This window comes from Ambystoma mexicanum, chromosome 12 (genome assembly GCF_040938575.1).
Source record: "Ambystoma mexicanum isolate Mex_15411 chromosome 12, UKY_AmexF1_1, whole genome shotgun sequence".
Classification (NCBI taxonomy): domain Eukaryota; kingdom Metazoa; phylum Chordata; class Amphibia; order Caudata; family Ambystomatidae; genus Ambystoma; species Ambystoma mexicanum.
In genome coordinates, this window is record NC_090936.1 from 1,094,313,707 (window position 1) to 1,094,327,179 (window position 13,473).

General features: G+C 45.1%; 1 protein-coding gene across 7 annotated transcripts in view; it reads left to right on the top strand.

Moving 5' to 3' along the window:
• Positions 1 to 11,743: 11,743 nt before the first annotated feature.
• The window catches only part of TASOR2 (transcription activation suppressor family member 2), a 1,665,218-nt gene continuing 1,663,488 nt past the window's right edge, over positions 11,744 to 13,473 (top strand). For all 7 annotated transcript variants that reach the window (XM_069629643.1, XM_069629647.1, XM_069629648.1 and 4 more), the window contains exon 1: positions 11,744 to 12,515. In XM_069629643.1, coding sequence (XP_069485744.1) covers positions 12,395 to 12,515 — 121 coding nt within the window. In that variant the 5' untranslated portion in view covers positions 11,744 to 12,394. The remainder of the gene's footprint in view (positions 12,516 to 13,473) is intronic.

The window sequence follows — 13,473 nt, forward strand, 5'->3', positions numbered from 1 at the left end:
GAGAAAGCAGAAGGTGATGGAACACCAAGCAGCGGGACGAGAACGTGTTGAGAGAAATCAACACGAAAAGCAATCCGCTGGACAGGCAGGTTCATCAACGGGCTGGCTGCGTAGGGACCGGGGTTAGCCAAAGAAGTCCTATAAACGGTCCGGGTCAGATTTCTGGAAGGTCGCCAAAGCCAAAATACGTAAGCGGTCGCAGTCCAGAATACAATCCAAGGTCAAAAACAGGTAAGAGATGTCAGGATTCAGAGATAGGTAGTGCCGCTAAACAGAAGCTGCGACTTCTGCGCCGGGATCTGCTTTAAAGCCTCCTGGAGGCGCAGCCAGAGGAACGGTCAGTTGACAGAACACGTGACCCTCAACGCATCACTGGGCGAGGCAACAGAGCGGGTAAACGTTGCCGTGACAACCGCCAACGCCACCAGAGAGGCCGATATGTGTTCTTCGGGAAAATCTGCCGTAATAATGCCCAATGCGCCGTAATCGGCCACAAACATGGCCAGATGTAACAGCCATGTGTTTAAGATGATAGCTCAGATGAGGAGTGTGTGATGGCCAGTACTAGTTGCTCGAGAGATTGCATGGAAATTAAGTGCTCAAGATGCACTGTGAATCAACCTGGACCGTCAAGATGTCAGTACAGTTGTTCACTGTACTCTAACATTGGCAAACAGAAATGGGAGCGCATGCTGAACACGGATCCCACAGAGAAACTTAAGACAGAGAGCACAAAGCCAGAAACAGAGAGAGAAATATAAATGACTAGTACAAGAGCTTATCGCGCCTTTAGAATCTGCAGAATCGCTGATCCCTATAGTAGTTGAACAAATTAAAAAGGGCAAAATCAAGGTATGTGTGGTCCTCAGGGACTTTATTACATTGTAGTGCCCCATGCCCATCATAGCCGAAATGTTGAACAGCGTCAACAACATCTGAAACGACTTTCTGCATCAAACCACAGTGGACTTAACAGCCGCCTTTTAGATACCTAGACTAGTACGCGGATGGCTGTGTGCAACTCCACCAGGAGGAGAGAGGTCGAATAGACCCTCTTAAATTGGAACCTATCTGTTTGCTCAAAAATATTTTTCTGGTTTAGAATTCGAGGAATATTTGCTTTAGGAGGCAAAGTCACTGTTGGTATCAAGACTAGGATATGAATCTAGAATATAAGGAATATGCACTATAGGAGGTGACCATGAGTGAAAACAACCCAAGGCAACCTTTCTGTCCTGTTTATGTATATGCACACTGTATGTATCCTCCTTTTGACCACTGTCCTTGTGAATGCCTACCTTGGTACTATGAAACCTAAGCCTAAAGTTTTCTTGTACCTCTTGCGCCCAGTTACCTCTGGGTTCGGTGCGCGATATAAATTAATAAATCAAACAAACAACTCTAAATGGAGATTGTTCATCAGAGAGGATAATTGAAGAACATGCGATTGAGATAATGCAATTAAGTGCATGATGCCAATGAGGATTTCGAGGAACAAGTAGGACACGGAAGAGGCAAGGATTGGGTCTCTTTTGACTACTATAACGTCCTGAAGACATGTTTGCATAGGTTGAAACAAGTTTCAGCTGCAACCTGGTAAAACAAAGAATATGTACCAAAAAAGTGTTGAGCACTGTCTCTGTGTTTAATTATGTGTCAAAGTACAAGCAAATGATAAAAATAGAGCACAGTGGTTTTCTCAAAAATTAGGGTGTAGCGCAAATGGTCAATAATCGTTTCAATAATTCACTTACATGACCTAGGGCTAGTCTCATTTGTTTTTGACCAATGCATGCTGATCACCCATGTGTTCTAATCCTTAGTTATTGATTATGGAATTGTACATAATTCAAGGTATTGAGCTTGATAAGGTATTAGCCCAACTCCTTTTTATCTCTTTACCTTTAGATACCTTTGAAAGAAGATATTAGACAATTGAAATCCGTTATCACACCTTTTGGCCTGTACCGATACCACGTGATGTCCTTTGGGCTGGAATCAGGAGCAGCAGTCTTCCAGAGGGTATTGAGTCATGCCCTCAAAGAGATACTAGGGGCTTTCATATACTAAGATGACATTCTGGTTTAGGGGAAGGGCCAAGAGAACAAAATCACAGGTTACATGCAGTATTATGGGACATGTGATTGACCAAAGAAGCTGGAATGTGCAAATTCAGAGCTCGAGAGGCAGAATACAAGGGTCACATAGTCAGCGCCAACAGGAATAGACCAAGGGAAGACACAACGAAAGCCATTATAGATGTGCTCAGGCCCTCAAACAAGATGACGTGCAGGCCTTCCTTGGTATGGCTGAGTTTTACATAAAAAATGTATTAGAAACCTCCCTAAAATAAGCCACCCGATACACGTTGCTAAAAAAAAAAAAAGGCACTGAATTTTCACAAAAGTGCCAGTGTGAAGAAGCAGTGCAACACCAACATGAATGGACTAGATGCCATGCTGTCACAAATAGTAGATGATGAGGAATAATTTGCCATGCGCCAAGGTCAGTGTCGGAGACAGAATCGTGCTACTCAGTCATAGAGAGAGATACTTGCTTGTATATGAAGAGTGGAGAATTTTAGCCAGTAAATATGGGGGAAACCTTTCTTTATCCTTACAGACTGCAACCCATTACTTGAGGTACTCACAGTTAGGGGTATGCCTAACGTAACACAGAGGCTAACACAACTAAGGTTGAGACTACAGGAGTTATTATTGAGTATGTGCCATAGGTGCACAACAATGCATCTGATTTTCTGTCACATCTGCCCCTCGATCAAGAGGTTCATGGGGGTGACGAAGAAGAGGTTGTAGCAAGTGTGGTAGCCAAATGTACTCAACATTCAGACCCCATTATCACAAACAAGTGGTCTAATGAAATGAAGGTAGCTCCAGTACTGGCGCAAGTTAGTAAGTAGACGCAGGAGGATGGCCCGATTAAAAATCACATTAGCAGAACACATTTCCTTACAACGAAATCAAGGACCAACAGTAGAAGGCATATTGTTACATGACCAACAATTTGTCCCACCCACATCCCTTAGGGAATGCCTGGTCCACTGTCACGCATAGGCATTCGGGGCACAGCTCCCATAAGCCACAAGCCACCAAAACCCTGATCAGGGCCATTCTTGCAAGGAGAATTGGTCATTGGCACACTGGAATTAGGCACACTACTTTCTGTGCTGGCTGGGGGTTGCCATGGAAGCTGTGGCAACTGTTACTAAGGGGAAGCAACGCCCGTCCAGAATTCCCAACGCTAGTCATGTGACTTCCTCTACTTAGACCCGCCTCAACAATTCCTCCGTGCTTCTGATTAAGCTTTGGCTCTGTGTTTTCCTTGGAACTGCGTATTCAAATATCTCTTTGTTATTGACCTGCCTCTGCTGCAACGTGGGATTGTTTTCAGCAGTAGTGAAAAGTGGGATTGTTTTCAGACTTTGCTGCAACGTGGGCGCCTTACCTATGTTTTGAGTACATTCTTGCAATTTTCCTTTTACTACCCTCCACACACGGAGCAGAAACTCTCTTAAACTAACTGTATTCACAGAACTACACCCAAGTTACAGGAATACCCCTGGTAAGACTTCATTCTTCTTTTCTCTTTTCAATTTCAAGTTGTTTCATTGTATCCTTCTGCCTTAAAGATTTATAGTGATAATTTATATTACATAAAGTCTACTGGCTACTGTGCATAGTCCATGATCTGGTTTCTTATCTGAGCCTGACTTCTAACTATTTCAGGACAGTAAGGGAATATTGCCTTAGGTTTTCCTGGAGTTTGTAAATTGTTAAGAAGGTACTAATTGTACTTATTTCTTTTTACAGTGACGGTGGTCTCAGGGGGAATCCAGTCTTTCAATTAATTGATTCCTCTGTATGTGTATTTGTACATTCAGAGGGATACATTGGTGGGAAGAATTCTTCTACACTACAGGGTCAAATCTGTGAAGAGGAATTCTGACATAATCAGAAGCCCTTAACATGGATCCCAATGAGACACTGGTTAATATTCTCCAGTAAGTGGCTGATTTGAGGACTGACATGGCTACTGCTCATGCCACTACTCAACAACAAATCCTGGAATTACAGACATCCATGCAGCCTCCTTCTGCACCGGCACCTACGTCTTCCTCTGGTTTAGGAGTTGAACCGGCACAAGCGGAGGCAGGGCCAGTCTACATTACTTCACAGTTTCCACTGGCTCCTCCGGACAGGTTTCATGGGGACCCAAAGCATTTCAGGACCTTTCTAAACCAATGTCGGTTGCACTATTTGTGCCGACCGGGGTCTTTCCCTGACGCAGCTACTAAAGTGGCATTCTTATTGTCACATCTTGGGGGGACTGCAGCAGCATGGGCTAATCCTCTTTTGGAAGAAGGGAGTCCCCTATTATTCGATTGTGATGCTTTGATTGAGGCTATGAGCAAGGTATTTGACACTCGCTATAAAGCTCAAGTCATGGAATTGGAGTTGTTAAGTATACAACAAGGTGATCTGACACTTCTGGCCTATCAATCAATTGGCTGCTGAAACAGGTTGGCCTGATGATAAAAAATGCTTCATTGTTCTACAAAGGGTTGTCTGATTCATTGAAAGACACCCTTACTATGGTACCGGTAGTTCCAGTTTCCTTCCCAGAATTACTGGAATTGGTTCTACAGATTGATGCACGTAAGGCCGCCAGAAAGGGTGAGAAAAGGGGCTTGTTCCCTGCAATTCCAGTCAACCCTACACCGGCTATGGTGGCACCAGAACCTATGCAGATAGGGCTGCTACAAGGGGTCCTCTATCTCAGGAAGAAAGAGAGCACCGAAAGAAGAACCTGTGTTTTTACTGTGGCTCCTCTGATCATCTCCTGAAAGCATGTACCAAAATATCTACAGGAAACAGGGAAACTTGAAAGCTTGGCAATGAAAGGAGTCTAGTTGCCGAGCTCTATTTTTTCAGCGGACTCAAGATTAGTGCTACCTTTTACCCTGACGGTGGCTTTCAGGGTGTCCTAAGGTAAGGTCATTCCAGCTACAGCGGTACTGGATTCCGGTGCTACAGGGAATTACATTGATACCCTATACGCTAAAGAACTAACCTTACCCATTATCGATAAAGAGAATCGCGTGGTTTTGAACGCTGTCGATGGTTCTTCTTTGTTATCTGGTATGGTGACCCAACAGACAGCGGAATTAGTCATGGAAACTATACAGGGACATACGGAAACTATATACTTTGACTCTCTGCTCCACAGTTCAAGCTTATCCTTGGGATTCCTTGGCTTAGGTTGCATAATCCTACCATAGATTGGCAACACTGAACTTTTGTCGTAACAATGTGAAAACAGGTGTTGGGGTGTTAAGGCCCCTGGGAGCAATCCCTGCCGTCCCTTATTGGATGTTGCACCTACTATTGGAGCTGTGGTGACGAGTGAGCTGACCACAGAATATCTCAAATTCAAAGACGTGTTTGATGAAGGAGGCGGTATGGTGTTACCTCCCCACAGACAGTATGGTTGTCCCATCGATCTGGTCCCTGGAGCCAAAATTCCTTCTGGGAGGATTTACTCTTTAACCCACAAGGAGTATATTGATCGGGCTCTCAAGTCAGGTTTTATACGTCCTTCTCGTTCTCCTGCTGCTTCCCCCTTATTTTTTGTTCCCGAGAAGGAGGGGGATCTTCGTCCGTGTATTGATTACAGGGCCCTCAATTCAATCACTATTGGAAATCAATACCCCATACCTCTTATTTCAGTCCTATTGGACCAAATGGGTTCTTCCGTCATCTTTACCAAATTAGATCTGAGAGGTGCTTATAATTTGGTCAGAATCCGTAATGGGGATGAGTGGAAAACCGCTTTTAAGACAAAGTACGGTTTATTTGAATATATGGTCATGCCTTTTGGGCTCTGTAATGCCCCCGCTACATTTCAGTATTTTATTAATGATGTCTTCCATGACATGATGGACCAATTTTTGGTAGTTTACTTGGGTGACATCTTGGTGTACTCTGAATCCTATGAGTCACATGTGTTACATGTCACCCGGGTTCTACAAAGGCTTTGTGAAAACAATCTGTACGCTAAATTGGAAAAGTGCATTTTCCACGCCACGGAAGTACAATTCCTTGGTTATGAGATAACATGTAAGTGAATCCAAATGAGTCAGTCTAAGATCAAGGCGGTACTGGATTGGCCTATACCTATATCTTTGAAAGCCCTTCAGTCATTTTTGGGCTTTGCAAACTTTTACATGAGGTTTGTTAAAGATTTCTCTTCTGTGGTTGCTCCATTGACCGCTCTTACAAGTAGTAAAAGACCTTTTCTCTGGGAAAAGGACTATACTCAAGCCTTTGTTAACCTCAAAACCGCCTTTACTAGCGCTCCTGTTCTCCAACACCCGAATCCTGCTCTTCCTTTTGTGGTAGAAGCGGATGCATCAGACGTTGCTATTGGTGCCATTTTGTCTCAAGAATGTACGGAATCTAACAGTTTACATCCCGTGGCATTTCATTCATGGAAATTGACCTGTTATGAAAGAAATTATACGATTACATAGAGGGAATTTTTAGCGGTACGGGACGCTTTCATGACTTGGCCACAACATTTATTGGGCACAGCCCTTCCTGTCCAAGTATTCACTGACCATAAGAACCTGGTGGCATTGCAGTCGGTGAAGTGTTCCACAGCTCGACATGCCAGGTGGCATGTATTATTTTCTATGTTTAATTTCAATATCACATACAGACCAGGTTCACTTCATACTAAAGCCGATGCTTTGTCAAGTATGCAAGGAGTTTCCTCTGCTCCACGATCGGATGGGGCCCTCCTTCTGCCGCATCAGGTAGTGTGCGCGTGCACACTTCTACCCACCCTTTGTATAGTCTTACAGGATTGGGTGAAAGAGAATCCGGTTGAGATTGCTAAACTCAACATTGAGGTTATACAGGATTTACCTCATGTTAAAGGTCTGTTATACCTGCCGGATGACAATGCTCGGAGGAAAGCTATGCAATGGTGCCATGATTCTATGTTGGCGGCACATCCTGGCAGTAAGAAAACTGTAGCTCTTCTGCAGAGTTGGTGTTGGTGGCCATCCATGACTAAGGATGTCTCGGACTACATTGCTTGTTTTTATGTATGCGCCCAATGTAAAAGCACTAATGCCAAGCCTGTTGGTCTGCTGCAGTCCATGCCAATTCCTGATCAGCCTTGGTATATGATATCTATGGATTTTGTAGTCGAACTACCTTCAGTCTCAGGTTTTGACACTATTTGGGTCATCATTGACTATTTGACCAAGTTGGCTTCTTTTGTACCTTGTCAAGGTCTGCCTTCTGCCCCTGTGTTGGCTGATTTATTCTTGAAGAATGTGTTCCGTTTTTTTGGTCTCCCCACCATTATCATCACTGATAGGGGTTCACAGTTCACGTCGCATTTTTGGAGATCGCTTACTGCCTCGTTTGGGATTGATGATAGATATTCCAGCTCGTATTATCCACAAACAGACGGTCAGACTGAACATCTCAATTCAACCATGAAACAATATCTTAGGTGTTTGATCCATCAGTATCAGGACTCTTGGCTTTCCGTTCTCACTTTGGCAGAATTCGCTTACAATAACTCTCTCCATTCCTCCACTCAGTCTTCCCCGTTCTTTGCCATGTATGGTCGCCATCCTAGGTCCTTGCCGGTTTCTCCTGCTTTGCCGGCTAAAAATCCGGCGGCATCTTCTTGTGTTCATCATCTGGTTACTGTACAAAAGCAGGTAAAACAACATCTAATGGCGGCTCAGGTTAGTGCTAAACGTTTTGCTGGCGTTCACTGTTCTCCTGCCCCAGGTTATGTAGTGGGTGGGAAAGTTTGGTTGTCCACTAGAAATCTGCGCATCCCCAGGAGAAGGGCACTTCTCCCGCAATTTGTTGGTCCTTATGTGATCATGGCATTGATTAACCCGGTGGTTGGTACGTTTGCATCTTCCTTCCAAGTGGAGGGTGCACCCGGTCTTCCATGCATCTCTTCTTAAGCCTTTCATCCCAGGTACCGCTCTTCCTTCCCGTCCTCCTCCTTTTCCTGTGCATGGGAAGAGGAGTATGAGATCAGTAGAATTTTGTATACCAAGGTCTCCAGGGATATCAGGATGTATTATGTGGACTGGAAAGGCTATGGTCTGGAAGATCATACGTGGGAGCCTGTCAGTCATATACATGCCCCTCGGTTGGTTGCCGAGTTCTGGGCTTCGCGGAGAGGGGGTCTATCTTTAGGGGAGGGTATTGTCATGCATAGGCATTCGGGGCGCAGCTCCCATAAGCCACAAGCCACCAAAACCCCGATCAGGGCCATTCTTGCAAGGAGAATTGGGCATCGGCGCACAGGAGTTAGGCACACTACTTTCTGTGCTGGCTGGAGGTTGCCATGGAAGCTGTGGCAACTGTTACTAAGGGGAAGCAACGCGCGCCCGGAATCCAGACGCTAGTCATGTGACTTCCTCTACTGAGACCCGCCTCGACAATTCCTCTGTGCTTCTGATTAAGCTTTGGCTCTATGTTTTCCTTGGAACTACGTATTCAAATACCTCTTTGTTATTGACCTGCCTCTGGATTATCCTCGTCTGTTTAGGTTAAGTTTGATCGTCTTCGTGTTAAGGACCTTTTGCTAATCGTCCCCAGACTGCCTTGCTTTCTCCCTTGGTTTTGTTTTTGTCCGCCTGTGAAATAGACCTGGACTGCTTTTGGACTTGTATTCGGTTTTGCAATTTGACTATTGTGGAACTCTACGTTTACTTACGGCCTGGAGAGTTTATGGCTAGAGCTCGCCTTCGTCTCAGTTTGCCCGCCTTGGTACGTTTTTGATCTAGTTTACCATTTTGCGGTAACGGATTTTGTTTAGTGACTTTTTTCACTTTCCTCTCAGCCTCCGCTGCAACGTGGGATTTCACCCAGCCTCTGCTGCAACGTGGGATTACCCCCAGGCTCTGCTGCAACGTGAGATCACTCAGCCTCCGCTGCAACGTGGGATTACAATCAGCCTCAGCTGCAAAGTGGGATTGTTTTCAGCAGCAGTGAAAAGTGGGATTGTTATCAGACTTTGCTGCAACGTGGGAGCCTTACCTTTGTTTTGAGTACATTCTTGTAATTTTTCTTTAACTACTGCTCCAAACACGGAGCAGAAACTCTCTTGAACTAACTGTATTCACATAACTACACCCAAGTGACAGGAATACCCCTGGTAAGACTTCATTCTTCGTTTCTCTTTTCAATTTCAAGTTGTTTCATTGTATCCTTCCGCCTTAAAGATGTATGGTGATCATTTATATTACAGAAAGTCTACTGTGCATAGTCCATGATCTGGTTTCTTATCTGAGCCTGACTTCTAACTATTTCAGATCAGTGAGGGAATATTGCCTTAGGTTTTCCTGGAGTTTGTAAATTGTTAAGAAGGTACCAATTGTACTTATTTCTTTTTCCAGCCACTGTGGTCTCATGGGGAATCCAGTCTTTCAATTAATTGATTCCTCTGTATGTGTATTTGTACATTCAGAGGGATACATTGGTGGGAGGAATTCTTCTTCTACACTACGGGGTCAAATCTGTGAAGAGGAATTCTGACATCAACATGGCCCATGAGGGACATACTGGTTTAACAGGCCCAAAAAGTTAAGTGCATGAGAGATATTGGTTTCACGGCGGGTTGATATCTCATTTTAATGATGCATGGTAAGAGAATGTTAGCCCGGTCTCAATTTAGACAAAAGCATTAAGTTGTAAGAGCAGGAATTGTGCCTTCCCCCGTAGGTGCATGGAAGCGGTTAGGGATAGACATCCCGGGGCCTTAGCACACACTAGGTCAGGCAACCCAATTTATAATTGTGATGGTGAATTTCTTCTCCAAATGGCCCAAAATAAAACTGGTTAACTAGCCCACTGGTAATGATATATAGTTCTCTTAGAAAAATCTTCAGAAAAGAAGGATATGCCGTTAAAATTGTGACTGTCAATAGCCCCCTTAATTTAGAGATTCAGAAGTAGCAATGCTGGTGGCAAAAGGAAAGGGATAAAATGGAACTGTACTTCAAATAGTCATCTTGAATCCAACTGGTTTGTCAAAAGTTGTTATATGGTCATCGTAGGGGCAGTAGAGCAAGTGATGAGGAACAACCTAGAAGTCAAGATAGCCCTCAGGAACCTAATCGGGAGTGTGTGGTTGGCACCCAAAAGGTCCACGGGTAATTCTGCATTCTGCCTGATGCAGGGAAGCAATCTCAACAGAAGAAAAAAAAAACAGGCAATAACACGACAAGGGGGTGTTGACTCTTAAACTGGATTGGCACATCTGGTCTAGGCGAAAGTAAGGAAGGGACACACCACAGGTAAGGGTGAGTCAAAGTTCTCAAACCCCTGGAAGGTGATCAGAGACTTGCCAAATGAGACGAGTTTGGAAGGGTCCATGTGGAACCAGGATAGGGTAAAGGTGCAAGATCAACAAAAGAGCTGGGACAGTGGAAGATCTAGGACGATAGATTCTGGTGAATCACCATTTCCCCCCTCCTGGCACAGAGTTGTGACTAGCCCAAGTGAGAGTTGCGAAGAGCCCAGTGGCACTCTAAGCAATTAGGGAGACGCCGACTAACAGCACGGATCAAATGTTTGTTAACTCGGCTCCTGCAGAAAATGATGGGTTCCCCTGGCCCAGGCAAGTCAGGGAGATCCCTATTAAGTTTTTAGATTATGACATGTAATAAACGAATAACCCCCAACCTTCCTTCCTCTCTCTGCACTTTAGGGGAAAGGTGTGTAGCATCTGTGGTCTTTGTGCTCTCTTTTCCCTTCATCCTGTTCTTCTCCTTCTGCAGCTTTCTCTCTGCGTGTTGTAGAATGCTTCCCTACTTGAAAGAGGTATGGAATGGAAGGTGGCAGGATTCCCCGAGGGACGATAGGGTGATCCGGTAGGGTGAAGAGTCCATCACTGAAGCTAAAGGTAAATACACCTACCTCTGGTTTCTGGCGGCATTGTCGTTGCCACACTATCACTGCCGAATGGAAGAATAACTCTTGAAGATCACTTCAGCAACCTGTGCAACTCAAGTGTTAATATATAACTAGGAAGAGCACGACTTCCTCCAGTTCGCGTTGCCACCAGACAAGCCATCGCTTGCATTCTTTATGATTTGGTAATGCAGGTACGTGTCTGCAACTATAACGTAGCACCTAGAATTCAGTGTACCGGCATTAGAGGCGCACATCAGCACACGTTCCATTATGAGTAGGGAGCATTTATGTCACTGCTTGATAAACGAAAGGCCCGGTTGTAGCAGGAGAAACACCAGAATGTCAGTGTATTCGTCCCAAGACAATATTTTGTATAGAGTTTCAGACAACCTAACCCCAACTCGCTTTCCACGATTTAGATAGGTTGCCTGTACGAAACGGCCTGGTCTTAATCAACTGTCAAAAACGAAGACACTACTTTTTGAAGAATATGAATGTTTCTGCCGGCATCCCCTTCGTAATTTTCACAGACTTGCTGGTTGTTGCCTGAACTCGAAACAGGAATTCACCAAACGCCAGACCAGTCGGGCTGTCTCGAGAAAGAAAACGTAGCTACCGTCAGTTGACGGAAATAAGGGAGTTCTAAAACACCTCACATCCAGTCCTTTGCCCACACTACCGTCACTTTCACTTCCGGTTTAGGTTTCGTTTTCTCTCTGTGTTTTTGCTGCTCGTCCGTTTTTGCTTCCGGGTTAGTGGGACGGGAGGAGGGATTTCAACTGCAGCAATCCAACGTTGCTTTATGTGTACAGGTACTGTGGACGGTGCACAACGCAAAGTGTGGGGGGCGGGTCTACTGCTTGAAAAACAGGGGACTAAGCAGAGAAGACGAACCCAAGGAATGACTCGCGGTTATTTCTTTCAAACTCCCTAAGGTGTGCACAGCTATAGCACTGTGCACGCGATCTGTGCACCCTGGAGGGTGGGTCTAGGGCATTAGCCCGCCCCCAGATGCAGCAGAGAGTAAGAGCAACCGAAAAAGAGGCGGGCATATACAAGAGGACTCGGGGCCCATCAAAACGGGAGAGAACCCCAGAAGAGCACGGCAAGGGCCCTTGACAGGAATAGCACAAGAGGAGGGGGCAAGCAGCAAGTTTGTGCTTACAGCAAGTACAACATAAGAGGAATGCGAGGAAGCCCGTCTGCAAGAGGAATAAACGAGAACGTGTGCCAATAGCAAGCAGAACACAACAGTGCCGTGGACTCACAGCAACAGATGAGTGATAAAGCCTATAGCAAGTTGGAATAATAAAAAAAGCTCCTTGTAAAAGGATAATCCAAAGGGTGAGGCCCACAAAGGAGGAGCAGCACAATAGGAGGTGCAGATCACACAGTTGCAGGAGAGCTAGGTCCCAATGACTAAACCCAACACTGCGAGCCAGAATAGAACTAAGCGAGGCCTGAGGGGGTCCTCGGGAGGAGGTAAGAAAATGGGGAACACAGCGGAGGAAGAATCTTCGGGGCCAAACAGCTCAGGTGAGTGAAATCGTTGTGCAATACACGTTGTGTCACTTGCTCTTTACTACCTTAACTGGTGGTGGTTTTGGCCCTGTCTCATGAAAGTGATCTTGTTGCTGTCATTCTCTTTTTTTTTTCTTCTCTTGGGTTAATCTGCACTGGCTGAGGAGTGGCAACCACTCTTTACTTTCTGCCCTGGCTGGCTGATGTGAGAGTACCCTTTTTAGTATCACTTTCTGCACTTGTATTGAAGCCTGCACCACCAAAGTGGAGAGTACATTTTTAGTTTGGGTTGTTAGGTGGCAGAGACGAAACTATTGCATTAGAGTACAGATAGCGAGATATGGCATATGAGGAGGGGGACACATCATTGAAGGTGTTGTTTGGCTATTTACCCACCCATTGACTGCCCATGGCCATGCTAATCCCTATGACCATTACCAACCAGCTCCTCTCTACCCAAAACACCTTCTCATGGGAACTTCTTCAGCCCGCTGTAATCAAGCCTTACCATCAAACTTTGCATTCAAAAGTGCCTGCCAGTGTTTTTTAAAAAGCATTCTTCTGAGAGTTAAAGGGAGTTTACCATTCCCTTGTATTAAAACCTCCACGTCACTCTTCCTCGTCCAAGTAGTTTATTTGTTTGGCATTTGTAGAGTGTGCCAGACCCGGGGGCTTCCATGCGCTGGTTATATTAAAGGCCTGATCTGACAGCAGAAGGCCAGGTTATTTCCACATGTGTCTGGCTGCTGGTTACAGGAAATCGCGCCGAGACCTATGGTACTATAAGTTACATAGATGAAGAAAAGTGTACATAGTGCAGCATGGTGGCATCGCATGGGTTTAAGGATCCTGCGTGAATTAACCATGTTTTTAGGCTTTTGCGGAAATCCCAGAAGGATGACTCTGATCTTCGTGCTAGCGGGAATGCGTTCCAGTGTTTTGCTGCATCCGCCAGCCTTTTTTTTCCTTGAAT